Here is a 16,119-nt window from a genome sequence, read left to right on the forward strand (position 1 = left end):
CCTAAATCTTTGTCTGCTACTTTGATCTTTCTACATATTGCAATGTGATATTTCTAACTAAATTAAAGGATATTAAGGGTGATGGAATTGACAATCTTCAAATTGATGTAGTAGTAATAATACCAAATCGAGCTTAAAGTTTAAAAACACAATGCAATGCAAATAAGTATAAAAAGTAGAACAAATAATGGATTGAATCCACTAAAGTTGGATATCTATTATTCAAGTCCACCTGAATATCTAAAGGATATTGTTATCCAAATCAGGATATCCACTAATATTAGAATCAACACTATTAATCTCTATTTTTGTATGAAAAATCTGGATTAATTTTTTGAATCATCATTAATTAGATGAAATTTGATTCCGTCAAAATGCATATTCAATCAACCATTATGATTTTTTTGAATAGTTAAATCAAGGAAACAAATTCGGAACATCTGGCCAGGGCTTATTGATGAAAGAAATCCAAATGACATACGATTATGACAACAAATTCTACTAGTGATAGTCATCAATGTAAGAAATTGCAAGCTTTTGACTTTTGATAAAATAATACTGAGCTGTTCCTAGTTCATTATCAAGTTTTATTGCTATGCTAGTAAGTAAATATAGAGGGGGGTATTTATACAAATAGAATGAGAGAAATCTACAGTTTAACCAACTAACAGAATCTAGAGTTTCTGCCTACTTCCCTGCTCACCTTTTGCTTTCTCACACATATATTGTTACAGGCATGTTAATTATGAGTGTTGGGAGTTTGCTAATTTTAGGTGAGAAATGATAATATCTATAATGATTGAGATTTGGACCGTCTTTCCCATACATTCGAAGTGTAATTCCCTTGAATCACTAGCCACAAAATTCAGTCACCCCTGGTACACGTGTCTCCCGGCTTAAACCAAAGACTTAAAGAAAAAGATGGCCATTTTGCAAAAGAAAAGAAAAAGTGGATATGAGAAAAATCAGTGATGAACACTTGCCTTTTTTGGCATGGTGGGAATTGTGGTTAACGTGTCAGTGTGACTTTTTTTGAAGCAGCGTGGATATGGAGATTTTTGGGTTGGTCAAAGTGGGCGTTCTGGACCTATACATGTTTTTCATGCTCCATAATGGCGATTACGTGTACCTATTTTGGCCTTACTGAATGTATATTGTATGAAGCTCAGCAACTAAATTGCTTCCAGGAGAAGAATTGGGGGGGGGGCGGGGGCCCTTATTCTTCTCTCTCCTTCAAATTTATTTCTAACTTGGTCCTTGGGATTCGTCTTGTCCACCCTCCGTATCGCACTGTCTTCATCACTTACTGGTGTGATCGTAAGTGTAGGAAACTAAAAAATCAAAGAAATATTTTTGCTTTTGTGTTTTTGAAAATGAAATACATTAAGAACAAAATTGGTTGAAGTTATTTTCATGAAAATTAAAAATTTTGAAAAAATATATATTTTTAATTTTGATGGATTGCCATTGGTTCAAATCATCGAAAAAAAAATCTATTTTTTCAATATTTTTAAATATCAAACCACAAGCGTAAAATTTATTTTAGTTCCGAAAAAAGATTTAGTTTCTAAAAAGAAAAATAGAAAAGAAATTTCTATTTAGAAACCAAACGAATCTTCCTTTCTCATAATTATTTTTCAATTAATTCTTGGAATATATTGTTTTTTTTAGCTTATGAACACATTGAATTATGTTAATTTAAAAAAAGGAAAGAAATACTGCATGAAAGGAACATGAGGCTACAAATTTATGTTAATGAAACGAAAGTAAATCCGATTTGGAAACTAGTTAATTTCTTAGATTTCAATTATCATGCACACAAAAAGAATTAGATTAGGCCTGATTCAAAGTTTATAAATATACACATGACTTGTATATCTATCATTAAGGCCTGAAGAAGTTGGCATTCAGGCCTTTGTCATCTAATTTCCATACAGCAGCAACTATTAACAAAAGGCTGAGTACAATGCCAATAGAACCCACTCCCAAGTTGAGACTCCACATTGCACCCTTTGCTCGTGGTTTTCTGATCGAAATCCACATGAAACATGGATATACAAACGTCAAAGGCACAGCTGCCATTCCTCCAATTAAAGGTGCCAATTTTCCCAAGAAGGGAAAAGCCACTGCTACGAAGAACGTGACCCCTCCGAAGAAAAGGCGTATACCGGCACGAACCCACCCTGGGCATCGCCTTTTTTTACTGCTGGCGTAAATAAACTCTAAGTTGTCGAAAGCAGGCATGGCATAGATTTGGTATGACGTTATGCAACTTATAGTTAACCATATGTAGATCAGGCCTATTACATACTTTGAAGTGTCTTGTCCATGAAATTTTGTAAATGCAGTTAGAATCCCTTCTTCAGGTATCTGGAAGAAATGGAATTACTGTCAATAATGTTAACCAATGAAGTATATTATTAAATCGCAATGTTGCTTACCTTGTTTCCATAAGCCCAAAATCCAACAATTGCAAGTGGAAATAAACACATTGCTATTATCATGTACGATACCATTACTCCTCTCCACATAGATTTCCGTGATGGGTGCTTTGAATCTGATGGCAATGTCCCCTTCACTCAACAATTAAATATAATTAGTTTCCACATGTACTGAACTGAAGTAAAAGAGTTCATAGCGGTTAAGATTAATCACCTGAATCTCAAGAATAAGATTGTGACCTCTGAATGCAAGCATAATGATGCCAATGGCATTCAAGATGTTACCAAATCCAGTCATACCAGTTCTGTCAGCAACTGGTATGCCGTAAGAGACATCATTTGGCCTGCCTTTGCTGATGGATAGAGCCCATATCATAGTACAGTACCCAATGGAAGTTATGGCACCGGTTAGAGAAACTCGGGCTATTGAATTTAAATTGGGGAATAATTGAGCAATGATAAGGGCTATGCAAGTAAATATGAGGAACCACTGTGTACCACTCAGGGACATGGATCCACACATGGTTCCTTCCTCACATATGATGTTGAAAAGTTGTTCCATGGAACTTCCTGCTGTGATAATAAGCATAACACAAGAGCCTCCTGATAGATACATTACTGGGAAGATTGCCAGCAACTTCCCAAGCTTTGGGCCTGCAATGGGATCAAATTAGGAAAGTTTTTAGTCCATTTGGGGGGCACAATCAAGATTGGTGAAAGTTGAAAGACCTTTGACTTGGGAGGGGGGGTATTATTTTAACGAACTACTAACCAAAGGCAAGAATTGACATGCGGACGAATCTGCTGCAACGGATTCCAGGAACAGGTTCATGAAGATTTACTAGAAGCCATGTGGTGTAGAGTTGCCACATGAATGCTATGGACAAACATATGATCCCCCATGCCCTACACAAATTCAAAATTGTATGAAAAAATTTAAGCAATAGCACATGAAAAACAAAGAAAAAGAAAACCTTAGCTTCCAAGTTTTGTTTTCCCAACTTTTTTTTTGGGGTTCAAAAAGGAAGACAAAAGAAGAAAAAATGGGCCATACCAACAATGGTCGTTGGAAATAAAGCTGGAATTATTTGAAGTCTAGGTTCAAACAGAAGGACAATTTTCTTTCTTTCAACATTTCTTTTGGGTCTTTGGAGATTAAGTTATTGTATTAATTAGTATTTAGTACATGGAAAAGAGACTCTTTCTTCTTTAGATGGTCCCCCCTAAAGACCCCACACTGAAACTCGGAAATTTTGGAAACAGATCAGCTTTGTGATCAACAAATATTGCCATGTTTGAGTTGAGCAAAACAAGACAGACTAGACCATGTTTTTGTTGGTTTGTTTGAGAGTGGTGATTTGAAGAGGGTGGGATAAAAAGTAATATAACAAAATGAGTTGCAAAAACTCACCATCCAAGACTTGCAAAAGCAACAGGGAGGAAAAGGACCTGAAACCCAATCCCTGAACAAAGCAGATGTAAAATAGCAGAGAAAGTGCTGCCATTTCTGGACTCGGTTAGAGGCAGCCAAGATTCAAGTTCACTAAGGTTGACCACACCCTGTGGTGGCGGAGAAACTCCAGCCGCAGCTCCAGGCGTGTCCTTAATGGTGATAATTTGGAAAGGAACGGGCGTAGGTGGTAGATAAAGTGGAAGCACATGCTTCGACTTGTCTTCAATGGGTACTACTACTTCTCCCATAATCCAAAAACTCCTTCCGATCTCAAAGCTAAGAATAATAGAAATGTTGGGGAGGGGGGGTTGAGTTTAATAATATAAGGAACCAAGAGTATTGGACATGTGAAACCTAACGCACTGCCCACCAGACCGGGAAATCAACAACAAGACCTAAGATTTCTGCTGTTTCATTTCAACAATGAATTTCACGACAGTTTGTCTCACCAACGAGGGTGTGGCCAACTTTTAAAGGTATAATCAATAATGGCATACGTCATACCTATTACATCATCAATCCTCTCATTTTTTTCTGAAATTTTATTTAACCACCCAAAAATAGGCCCTTTCAGCATCACACTTTTCTATTTATGCATAAAATATATATTAACTTTGATAAAAGATAAAAAGTAGTTGACGGCTACGGTGTTTATAACTTTCTTTCTTTTTCCTTATCAATCGATTTAATTATAAATTTTATAAAAAAAATTAATCCTTTAATTTGTCAAAATTTTATTCTCTTATCATAATGGAGATATTAATCTAATTAAAATAGTAAATTACTGATTTAGAAATCAATATTTCATCACAAATTTATTGGTGGTAAAGTGAAATAACAAAAGTTTAAATTTTATTTTATCATAAATTTAGATCCATATAGCCCACATCAATGCACATCCATAGATTTCACCAGTGGCCAATACAAAAAAGTTCATTTTTTAGGCCCAAAAATGATTTTTTCTACATAAAAATGAATTTATTTAATATATTCTTTCACTAATTCAATTTTGACCCCTTAAAATTTTTTTCCATCTTCACCTTTTATTAAGTGTAGCAATTTTACTTTTAGGATATATATTATGTGTAGCATCTTTTATACAATTGGTTAATATTATATATATACATATTTAAAAGAGTAGCGATAAGTTTAAAATGATGCATCGAAATAAATCAGTATCGTTAAATATCGATATTAGTAAAAAAATGGTACGTCTATTGATACGATATTAACTATCTTTGTCTATTATCAACAGAACTAATTTCTTTAATTTTCATAAAATACGATAATTATATTATGAAAAATCATTAAGTTGTCAACTCATGAAGTGTTTTTATATGTTTGGGTAAAGAAATGAGTTCAATATCCCAAGAAATATTGCTAGTTGTTGAGGGGGGTCGATTAGTTTCCTTGAAAGACTAGTTATACCTTGATTGGTGGTTTGATCTACATCGTGTGCAACTTTATTAGTTAAATATCTACACGTTCTTTAAGTACGTACTCTCTCCATCACAAAACTTAAATCTCGAAACAATACCAATGATTGCTAAGGACCATATCGATTGTCCGACAATACTTAAAAAAGTGAAGGAGTCAATCCCCTATTAGTATATAGCACAAGTATTTGCGTTAAAGATAACATAGGTCGAAAGTGTCGAAAATACGGTGGGAATATGAATGTGAAATGCTGATATAAGGCAATGACGTTTACTGTTTTTATACCAATGACATAATTAGATCAGGCATGGGATTTTCCACACGAACCGGCCTTTTTTCTTTTTTTTTTTTAAAAATATGTATAGTACATAGGCTAATGGGACAAGTATACAAAAATGATTTTATTTAGGGGAAAATGATAATTTTTTGATATTAATGATGTTAAGCAAAAAGAAAAAATCATATTGTGGTTGGGATCCATATAAAATGGAATAAAATCATGTTCAAGATCCTACAAATATTTGATTAATTAATTAATGGTTTATGTTCTCACTGGAGACTCTCTTTTTCTTTTTTAAGAAACAAAAATGGTTTCATATTCCGTCAGAAATATAAATTATACATTCTGTCACTAAGTTTATTATTTATATTATATTCAAAACAGTTAATGTGAAGAATGAACTCTTTGCTATTTGTACAATTTTAATTTGATAAATATTAATTATGATAATATTATTCATTTTCAAATTACTGCTAATATTACTAATAATTTTAAAGAATTTTTTAAATTAATAATTGGTTGAATAATCATGATTACCTAATTAATGATGCATTATTGGTGGCTATGTATTGGGTTTGCATGGAGCTAAGAGCATAAGTTTTCAAATTTGAGAACGTCATACTCATGTGCATGCCTTGGGTTGCAGTGGAAAGTTGGTGACAAACTCAAAAGAGAGAAAGATGGACACGTTGTTTACACGGCTAATTAAGAAATAGATGACCCGCCAACCCATGTGTAAAAATACAAATCCATACCTTCTTTCAATCCAATATATTTTTATTTTTGGTCAAGATTTTTACAAAAAGTCGCTTGACAAATGTAAATATTTAATTTCATGGTCAATTTTGATGTTGCCTAAGATGAAATGTAATTAGAATATTAAGGGGTAACTTTTGGGGACATCCATTCTTTCATACCTACTTTATTTTTATTTTTGTATAATTAATTTAAGTTATTATTATTAAAAGATAAATAAAATATATAAAATACTCGAATCAATTGTATTTGTATCACGTTTGAAAGATCAACATCTTCTCAATAATAATATGTTGCAAATTCCAAAATATTTATTGATTCAAATAAATTAGATATATTATGAATGAATTAAATAAAGGGTCGCTAAACTATTAATAAGTATATATTTTGGTCATTTAATTTTAAAAAGTTACACAATGATTATTAGACCATTCAAAAGTTTTCGTTTAAGTCACTGAGTTGTTAAAATCATTGTTGTATATAGCCTTCTTTGTTCGCATCGCCTACACCAATCGAAAGTTCTTATTCCCTTCTTTTCTACAGTTTAGGGTTTTTTCATCATGAAACAACTTTGAACATCACGAATTTATGAACCAAAATCCAAACAAATTTATTTTCCAGTCTCCGACACTAAACGTCATATCGACTTGGATCTAAGGTTTGTTTTTCTACTCGTTGATGGGTATTGATCCACCACTTTAATCGTCGAATCATCACTTGAAACTCGCTAGCTGAACTTTATAAAATAACTAACAATCCAGTGACTTAAATAAAAAACTTTTATATAGTTTAGCGACCATTTTATAACTTTTTGAAGTTAAGTGACCAAAATATAAACTTACTAATAGTTTAATTACGATAATTATAATTTACCCATTAAATAATAATGTTGTTTTGAGATCTAAAATAAATAATAAGTATATTAAAACAATCATCCATCTCTCTTGAGTGTTCTTGTCGACTCAGTTTAAACAACCTTTAACAAACCTGTTAATAGCATCATGCATTACAATTTGGTGTATGGTTAAGGATATTCTTCAATCCTGAGATTGATGCATTAAAATTTTGTTGTGTTTATATATTTACATAATTGATTAAGAAACTCGAAGCTTAAGATAAATATTTGAGGAAATTATAATTGTTAAGATGCTTAATCTTTGGTTTTAAGTTAAATGAATTGATCGACTAATTGAATTAATTTAATTTGGTTACACCTTTAATTATTATAGTGAAGGAAAGGATTTTAAAAGTGTTTACATTGTTTTGTGCACCATTACATATTTGGTAACATGAAAAGGAAGTGATTCGACATGGGGTACGAATTTGGTGGAATTGCTTTGCAAGTTGAGAGGCCACTCTCCACTCTCCACTCTTTCTCTTTCAATTTCCTCTTCTATTTATATATTTATTTATTTCCTCTCATATTAGAATAATAATACTAGAATAAAGTTATTTTTATGATTTTTAAGCAAGGGAAAGGATTATATGAAACAGTTACACTACATTCCTAATCAATTAATGACATGTCAACTACACCTCATTTAATTTAATTTTTTAATCATAAATCCCTAAAATCCTAATTAAAAATTACTCAACCCTAATAAAAATTCTATCTTCACATCTCTGCCCTGCTGCTATTTTTTTCCGGCAATTGCTTTGCTGCCTCTTCACGTCTCTCTGCAATCCCTGCTGATTTGCTTTGTTTTTTTGGCGTGGCTGCTGTAATTGATTTTACAGGTGAGTTTTTTTTTTCTATTATGCTAAAATAGATAGGAGAGCAAGAAAGTCAATGCTAGTTCCTAACAATTAAATGAATAGGTTAAACTATTCTTAGAAAACAAAGATCTAATCTTTAGGCAGCTTTTCTTGTAATACAATATAATTAAATAGTTTTAGATAAAATTAGTAAACTCTAGCATTATGCTCAACTGGATCAACATGTTAGGTTATTCAAGACTGGTTGGGTGATTTAGTTTGGGATTTTAACTATTTCTACTTTATTTTCATTTGTTTGAAATATAGTTCTATTTAGAATCTTTAAAATAATTGTGATTTTTAATAATAATGACTTAGCGTACTGAATAAAAATTATATGATTTTCGAGCCGTATTTTTATTATATTTTAATTGTTCTTTTAAATTTTTTAACGATTTCTTGTATTATCATGATTTTTTATTATATATTAAAATTTATTCTCAGGTTTTGTTAATTTATAATTTTTATTTATGGAGACAAATGAAAGTTCATCTTGTCGAGAAAAAAGATAATTCCGTTGAAAAAATAAAAGTGGGACTCAAAGTGCATTTTGAAGAAAAGGCTTATAATATTTATAATCAGCTTGCTTTGAGTAAGGGGTTTAGCATTCAAAGAGGAAATAAGAGATGAAGTATGACTGAACCTATAAGACAACGTGAATTTTTATGCTCGAAATCTGGGTATCATGAACACGAAGATGTTGGCAAAGTGAAAAAAATTAATTGTCTAGAGACAAGGACAGGTTGTCAAGCTAAAATTCGTTTTACAATAGAAAAAGGTGTTTGGGTTGTTTCTTACTTTAATGATTATCATAATCACCACCTAGCAACTTCAGAAGAAAGAATTAATTTAAGATCAGGCAGAAAAATTTTGGAAGGACATGGAGATGTTATTCGTTCAATGGTTGCTGCAGGAATTAAACAAACAAGTTCATATTCGTTTCCCAGGAAGGAGATTGGGTTTGAAAATATTAAATTTACTAAACGAGATTGTCATAATTTCTTGCAAATTGAAAGAGAGAAACTGATTGAAGCAGGGGATGCACAGAGCATTATCAATTTTTTCAAATATAAGCAACCTGAAGACCCTATGTTTTTCTATTCAATGCAAGTGGACCAGAATAATCGACTAACTAATTTTTTTTGTAGAGATGAAAGATCAAAATTGGATTACGATTGTTTTAGAGATGTTCTTGTGTTTGATACCACGTATAAAACCAATAAGTATAAATTGGTTTGTGCTCCATTTGTCAAAATCAAGAATCATTGGAATATTGTTTTGTTTGGTTGTGCTTTTTTATCGGATGAAACCACTGAGTCATTTACTTGGCTATTTGAAACATTTTTAGAAGCCATAGGCCATCGACAATCGAAGATTATTTTTATTGATCAAGATCAAGCGATGATGAAAGCAGTAGAGATTGTCCTTCCAGAATCTTCTCATAGAATATGTATGTGGCACATTTCAAATAATGCTAAACAACATCTTGCTAGTTGTTTTGCCAATGTCAAGTTCAAAGCATAATTTAATAAATGCTTTTATGGATGTGAAAGTGAAACAAAGTTTGAATCAAGTTGGGCTACCATGATTGAAAATTTTGAACTTTAAGATCATGCTTGGCTTAAGAGTCTATATGAGCTTTGCGTAAAATGGTGCCCTGCCTTTAGCATAGATATTTTTTTAGCTTGAATTAGATCTACTCAAAGAAGCGAAAGTATGAATAGCATATTACATCAGATTATGAATTGCTCTTTATCTTTTATTCAGGTTATACAACATTATGAGGAAAATGCAAAAGATATTCGTCAGATAGAGTTAAATCAAGATTTTCGATGTAAAAATAGAGCACCAAACAAAGTTAATGGACGTGGGATTTTGAAGCATGCATCCAATGTTTACACTCTTGCTATGTTTAAAAGGTTTGAAGAGGAGTTGATAGATTGCATAGGCTTGAATTGTGTTGAATTTAATAACATCAAAAATATTTCTTTATATCATGTGATTGAAGATAGACGTGAAAGAATTCACTATAGGGAGTTTGACGTTCCAAGTAGCATTGTCTCATGCAGTTGTAATATGTTTGAAAGTCTTAGATTACTTTGTTGTCAAGCTTTACAGGTTTTTCTTATGAATAACATTAAAGAGATACCTAAAAAATATATACTTAAGAGATGGACATAAAAAAAAGAAAAGTCGTTGCTAGCAAGTGATTTTAGAGTCTCATTAGCACATGAAGAAAAATCTAGTTGTTTATTGCGCCTCAGTGAGTTAAATTATATCAGTTACAACATTTTTTACAAAGGTTCATTGACTCCTAAGTGTACTCAAATTGTCAAAGACAAACTATTTGAGGCATTACGCTTAGTTGAAAATGAGATGGCAACTATGCAAGAAGCTAATGATTAAGAAATTTCAAAGCATACATCTTTTCAAGATGCTATCAATGATAGCAATGGGAGATCAAGTGAAAAATTAATGTTTGATCCTATATGTATCAAAACAAAGGGTTCAAGAAATTCTTGAATGAAAAGCCAATTCGAGAAAAATCAAAACAAAAAAACAACGAAGGCAATGCTCTCTCAAGTTTCAAAAGATAAGGAGAAAATATCAAGTGAGTATGCTTTCCTTTATTATTATATTTGCATCTATTTGTTATGTTATTTAATTAATTCATATCTTGAATTTAATAAATAATTGTTATTTTGATCAAAGGAAACAAAATAAATCACTTATGCATGAAGGTTCTCTAGTAGTGCCTCTCCCAATGGAGTCTCAAACTCATAGTTATTCTTCCTATCATCAAATTTCAATGTTAATGACTCCAAACTACCATAATCACTTTTTCATCCTCTACAGGTATTGATTGAATGCATTATTCTTTTTAAATGTCAAAAGTCGTAAATATTTAAGTACATGTATTGTAAAAATATTTTTGTGTAGGATTTTTCTTCAAATTGGAAGTTCAATTCTTCATCTAACATGAGTTTTACTAAATTGCTGGAAGAGAATGATCCATCGGTATTCAAGACTCAAGTAATATGTTTTTACTTATATTGTCACAAATTATTATATATATAATTCAAGGGCTTATCTAACAGTATAACACTTTTAATGCATGAACATTTCTCAAATGGTTTAGAATCTCAAAAAGACTGATGATAATTTATGAAAAAGACTTCAATTTTATTATTATTTGTAATTCTTTTATAATGTTTTGAGAACAATACTATCTTATGATTTTTATAGTGTTATCTTGTATTTTGTTTTAGTTATTGTTTAATATGGAATAAGTTCAATCAATATTTTTGTAAGTATATTGTTTGGTAATTCGATGTTAATTTTGGAAATGACAGAACTAGAAACTTTAATATTTTTTCATACTTTGCAAAAAAAAAAAATCTCAAAAACAATAAACTCATATATAATATGCATTTGTTTTGTGTAAATTCTCATAAAAAAACACATATATAGTAACTTTTTTCTGCTTATTAGTTTTCACGCCTTTTTATTCTATCATTTGCTTTTTATGTTGGATTATCAAAGGCATTTATAAATCATTGAAAATATTAATTTTAGATTATTTAACTATTTTCAATCGGTTATCTAAACAAGGATCATGTTACTTCGATAATAACCAATTAAATTTTTTTATACAAGTGAATAAGTACATTGCAATAGGGAAAGGAGGAAATGATTTAAAAATATAGAGATTGAACCTTGAACCTCATGTCAATAAACTTAAAATCCGCACAAATTTATCGCTGAACAAGTGGAACATCCACACTAACCAATTAGTTGCTATATTAAATCGATTGCTGAATAGAATAGCCAAAATAGAAGCTCAACTAAATATGCACAATATCAACACCTAATTTGTTTGTAAATTGAATCACAATGATCAACATTATAGTAGTTTGTTTTCAAAGGTGGCCTTTCTAGAACCTGCAATTTCATTGAAACATCACCAGAAACTTAAAGAGAACAAAGACAGAGTAATAGTTATTACAGGCACTTGCTTAGCTGCAGGTTTCTTGTTGTTCCTTACTGGAGTTTGGTGACTTTATAGGAAACTACATAAAAGAAGAAAAATAAAACGCAAGCAAGAATAACCTAACGTGTTGATCCAATCGAGCATAATGGCCAGAGTTCACTAATTTTGTCAAAAACTATTAATAGATCTCTATTGTTCCTATTTATTTTAGCATAATAGAAAAAAAAATCTCACCTATAAAATCAATTGCATAAGACACGCCGAAAAAACAAAGCAAAGCAGCAAGGGTTACAGAGAGACGTGAAGAGGCAGTAAAGTAGTTGCCAGAAAAAATAATAGCAGCAAGGGTTGCAAAGAGACGTGAAGAGGCAACAAAGCAGTTGCCAAAAAAAAATAATAGCAGCAAGGCAGAGACGTGAAGATTCAATTTTAATTAAGGTTGAGTAATTTTTAATTGGGATTTTAGGGATTTATGATTAAAAATCTCTACTATTCCTATCTATTTTAGCATAATAGAAGAAAAAAGCCACACTTGTAAAATCAATTACAGCAGCCACACCAAAAAAATAGAGCAAATTAGTAGGGGTTACAGAGAAATGTGAAGAGATAGCTAAGTAGTTGTCGAAAAAAATAATAGCAGCAGGGGTTGCAGAGAGATGTGAAGAGGCAGCAACAAGGTTGCCAAAAAAAGTAATAGCAGTAGGGGTTGCAAAGAGACGTGAAGAGGCAACAAAGCAGTTGCCGAAAAAATAGCAGCAGGGTAGAGACGTGAAGCAACAAAACAGTTGCCAAAAAAATAATAGCAGCAGGGTAGAGACGTGAAGATAGAATTTTTATTAGGGCTGAGTAATTTTTAATTAGGATTTTAGGGATTTATGATTAAAAAATCTAATTAAATGAGGTGTAAATGACATGTAAAAATTAGCTGACATGTCATTAATTGATTGGGAAGGGACACGGATGATGTGGCATAACTGCTTCATACAATCCTTTCCCTTTAAGGAAATTTATTGGTCTCATTCATTAAAGTAGGAGAAAAAGCAGTTGTGAAAATAAAAGTTTATTTTTAGAATTTTTCATATATAACGTCTTTAAAGTCTCGTAAACAATGGGCGTTGAGTATTTTTGTCTCTTGGCTTATTAATGGGAGTATTCGAGTATTTATACATGCTATTACAACTCAAGATATGACCTTACTATTTTGCCTTGACTCTGTCGTTCCTAGTACTGACATTTCGTGCGACTTCAGGCCTGCTGGACATATGTTTCACTCGGGGTTGCCTGTGGAGAACGCGGTCCCCCTTCTACGAGCTCTTTAGACTCATGTGAGTTGACATTGTGACATTACCTTTCATTCATGCGAGCTAGATTCGTGAGCCCACCTTGCAAGCTTGGTTTGCGAACTTCGTTTGCTGTCCTTTTGTGGTTCGCCTCGCACTCAATCATCTGGTAGGACTTATCCGGGTCATGGGTAGGTGACTCGAATCCTATCTAAGACTCGGGTTGGTGATCACTAATGTATAACAATAGTCCCCCCTTAGTGGGTCTAAGGAGGGTTACAAAGTGGCGCTTCTTAGATCCATCACATCGAGTTGAAGTGCAGCTTGCTGGTACGTTCTAAGCTGTGATGCACAACAGTTGTTCTGCCATGTGCACGAGTGGGTTTTGAGTACATATATCTAACAGTTGAAAATTGAATCATTTCCATCTTCTCACATCTGAATCATTGATCTTCCTCGGTTATTTGAACTGTTAAAATGCAGAAAGAGAGACCCTCTTTAAAAGGAGAATCTCTGGAGCCCTAAATCCTTCACACTTATCGTTTTTGGAAATCGAAACAAAGATAATTTCAAAAAAAATTACTTTTTTAATGTTGTTTTCTTCTTTTACCCAAATTATGACGAGAATGAGGGGAATAGACAATCGAATAATCCAAGCCTGTCCACCGCAAGAACAATTACCTCAAGCTTCGGTAGAGCTTGTGATCTACCCCTATACCATGAAAGAGGAGGAAATACAATGAATTTTTTTTGTGTAGGGGAAAAAGACTCCTCACTTCGCGTACGAGTTCTCCATCCTAGAGGGGCCGCACAAGCTGAGTGAAACTACCAAAAATAGTTTCCTACTCCCTTTTCATGCACTCGAGGTAGGGTTCCACCTGCCATTACACCATTTCTTTTACAACTTGCTCTGGGACTATAAAATTTCCCTTGGTCAACTTTCGGGCTTTTTCTAGTGGATCGCGGTGGCTTATTTTATTGACTGCTACTAATACAATAAGGTTTCGTTGCTCGCTATTTTTCAGCACATATACCAGTTGAAGAGCCACAATAGGGAAAACTCATTAGGGTTTTACTACTCCTCGCGCGAAAAGATGAAGACCAATCATATGAACTAGAGGAAATATATTCGAGTCCGAAGTAAACTTGGTGAAGGGTTTGAATTTCCCATCGAGTGGTCTTTACCAAGCTCGGACATGTGTTCCTTTTAGCAAACCCTTCCAATAACAGATTCCCTAACTTAATTTTGGAGGTTTCGCACCAAGTGCTTGTTGATTTTGGAGGATTTTATAACGATGAAAAATATTTTTTGATACTATTTGGAGGGTTACAACCCTAACAGATGGAGGCTTGGTGACAATTGAGGTCGCTCAGTCGATTGGTACATAGCCGAGAGTAATACGTGGCCTCATGATTCTACGGATGAGCTAGGTTTAATACTATAGGGCTATAGAGAGGAACCAATAAATTTTTTTTATAGTTTCTGTGAGACGAGACCTCGCCCGTAGATCTCTACTGCTTCTCTGTATAGGGAAAAGGGTAGGCAGAATGTTAATTTTGCTAATTGATCCCACGAATCTTGAAGTTGTTGCTGATGTAGGTATCAACTGTAGTTTTGGGAACAATTCATTCGAGACTGATAGTATATCCCATGAAATAAACGAGGCTATAGATATAGATTATTTGATAAGAAATACTCGCAAAAGGCGTATGACGACCGTAGGGGCCACGAATGTTGTTTCAACTAGTGAGGAGAAAGAAACTAGTGGTCGTTTAAAGCAATGTCGCAAGATGAGAATGGATCCTGCTAGTCTTACTACTATAGTAGTTGATGTCTTGGTTTCTCTATCAGCGAGCACATAATCAGTGCCCTTTGTCAGCTTGCCGATTCCTATTGGTGAGAACTCTCCCTCTATTGCTTCTTATGTTCCTCCACATGTGCTTGTTCATGAAGAAGCACCAATTGAAGGCAATAAAGACTCATTCCCATGGCGTGAACATCTGAGAGTGTATGATTATCCTTATAATCTCGCTGATGTGTCCAAAAAATGGAAGGCTTCTCTACTGAGGTTGCGAGGTCATCAAGTAATGCGCAAAACCCTTTAGTTTTAAATCTTACTTCATTTCTGCAGTTTCTTCTTGTTAAGGCTAGCATGGGTAGGTTAGATCTTGGCGAAGCCTATGAGAGTGAGTTTCCAAAAACTAAGACAGAATTGGGGAGAGCTCGAGAACTACACATCAAAATGAGGGAGGAAAATGAAGTCATCAACAAGTAAAATGAGGATCTTTTAGAGTGTTTAGGGGCTACTGAGGTTAAAGTTGACGAGCTATCGTGCGAGGTGGTTACTGAAAGGGAAGGTAAAGAGGCCACGCAAGCTGAAATAGATAGGACTACTCTAGAGCATGCAATTCAACTCTATAAGATCGTTAGAGAGTGCCACGCTGAAGTAGCAACGACAAAGCACAAACAATTTAAGGCCCTAGAAAAATTCAAGAATAAGACCAGCCAGAACATTTGTAATTCCATGTCTTATTTGAAGATGAATATATTGTTGCACACTCAAGTCATAGGAAGGCCTTTTGATGCTCACAGAGTTGACTTCGACGCTCTCTGCGAGGTGGATATGGGTGAACTGAGGTTCGATGTCTGTTTTCTATCGGGTTCTGCGTGGGATGAGTTTGCAACAAAGTAGAGGGGTTCACAGGACTTCTACATTATAGAAGAT

General features: G+C 33.2%; 1 protein-coding gene and 1 long non-coding RNA gene across 2 annotated transcripts; one reads left to right on the forward strand and one right to left on the reverse strand.

Moving 5' to 3' along the window:
* Positions 1-1,776: 1,776 nt before the first annotated feature.
* On the reverse strand, positions 1,777-4,344 carry LOC107920938 (lysine histidine transporter-like 7). Its single transcript, XM_016850771.2, has 5 exons — positions 3,853-4,344; positions 3,214-3,347; positions 2,656-3,095; positions 2,442-2,573; positions 1,777-2,370 (listed from the first exon to the last, which is right to left on the reverse strand). The coding sequence occupies exons 1-5, from the start codon at positions 4,140-4,142 to the stop codon at positions 1,885-1,887; spliced, it is 1,482 nt and encodes a 493-aa protein (XP_016706260.1). The 5' UTR covers positions 4,143-4,344; the 3' UTR covers positions 1,777-1,884.
* Positions 4,345-7,969: 3,625 nt separating this feature from the next.
* Positions 7,970-9,707, forward strand: LOC121213956 (uncharacterized). The gene is made up of 2 exons (XR_005909542.1): positions 7,970-8,104; positions 9,471-9,707. It is a non-coding gene; the product is annotated as an uncharacterized lncRNA (long non-coding RNA).
* Positions 9,708-16,119: the final 6,412 nt, after the last annotated feature.

The sequence above is a fragment of the Gossypium hirsutum genome, chromosome D01, assembly GCF_007990345.1.
Source record: "Gossypium hirsutum isolate 1008001.06 chromosome D01, Gossypium_hirsutum_v2.1, whole genome shotgun sequence".
In the NCBI taxonomy this organism is placed as follows: Eukaryota; Viridiplantae; Streptophyta; class Magnoliopsida; order Malvales; family Malvaceae; genus Gossypium; species Gossypium hirsutum.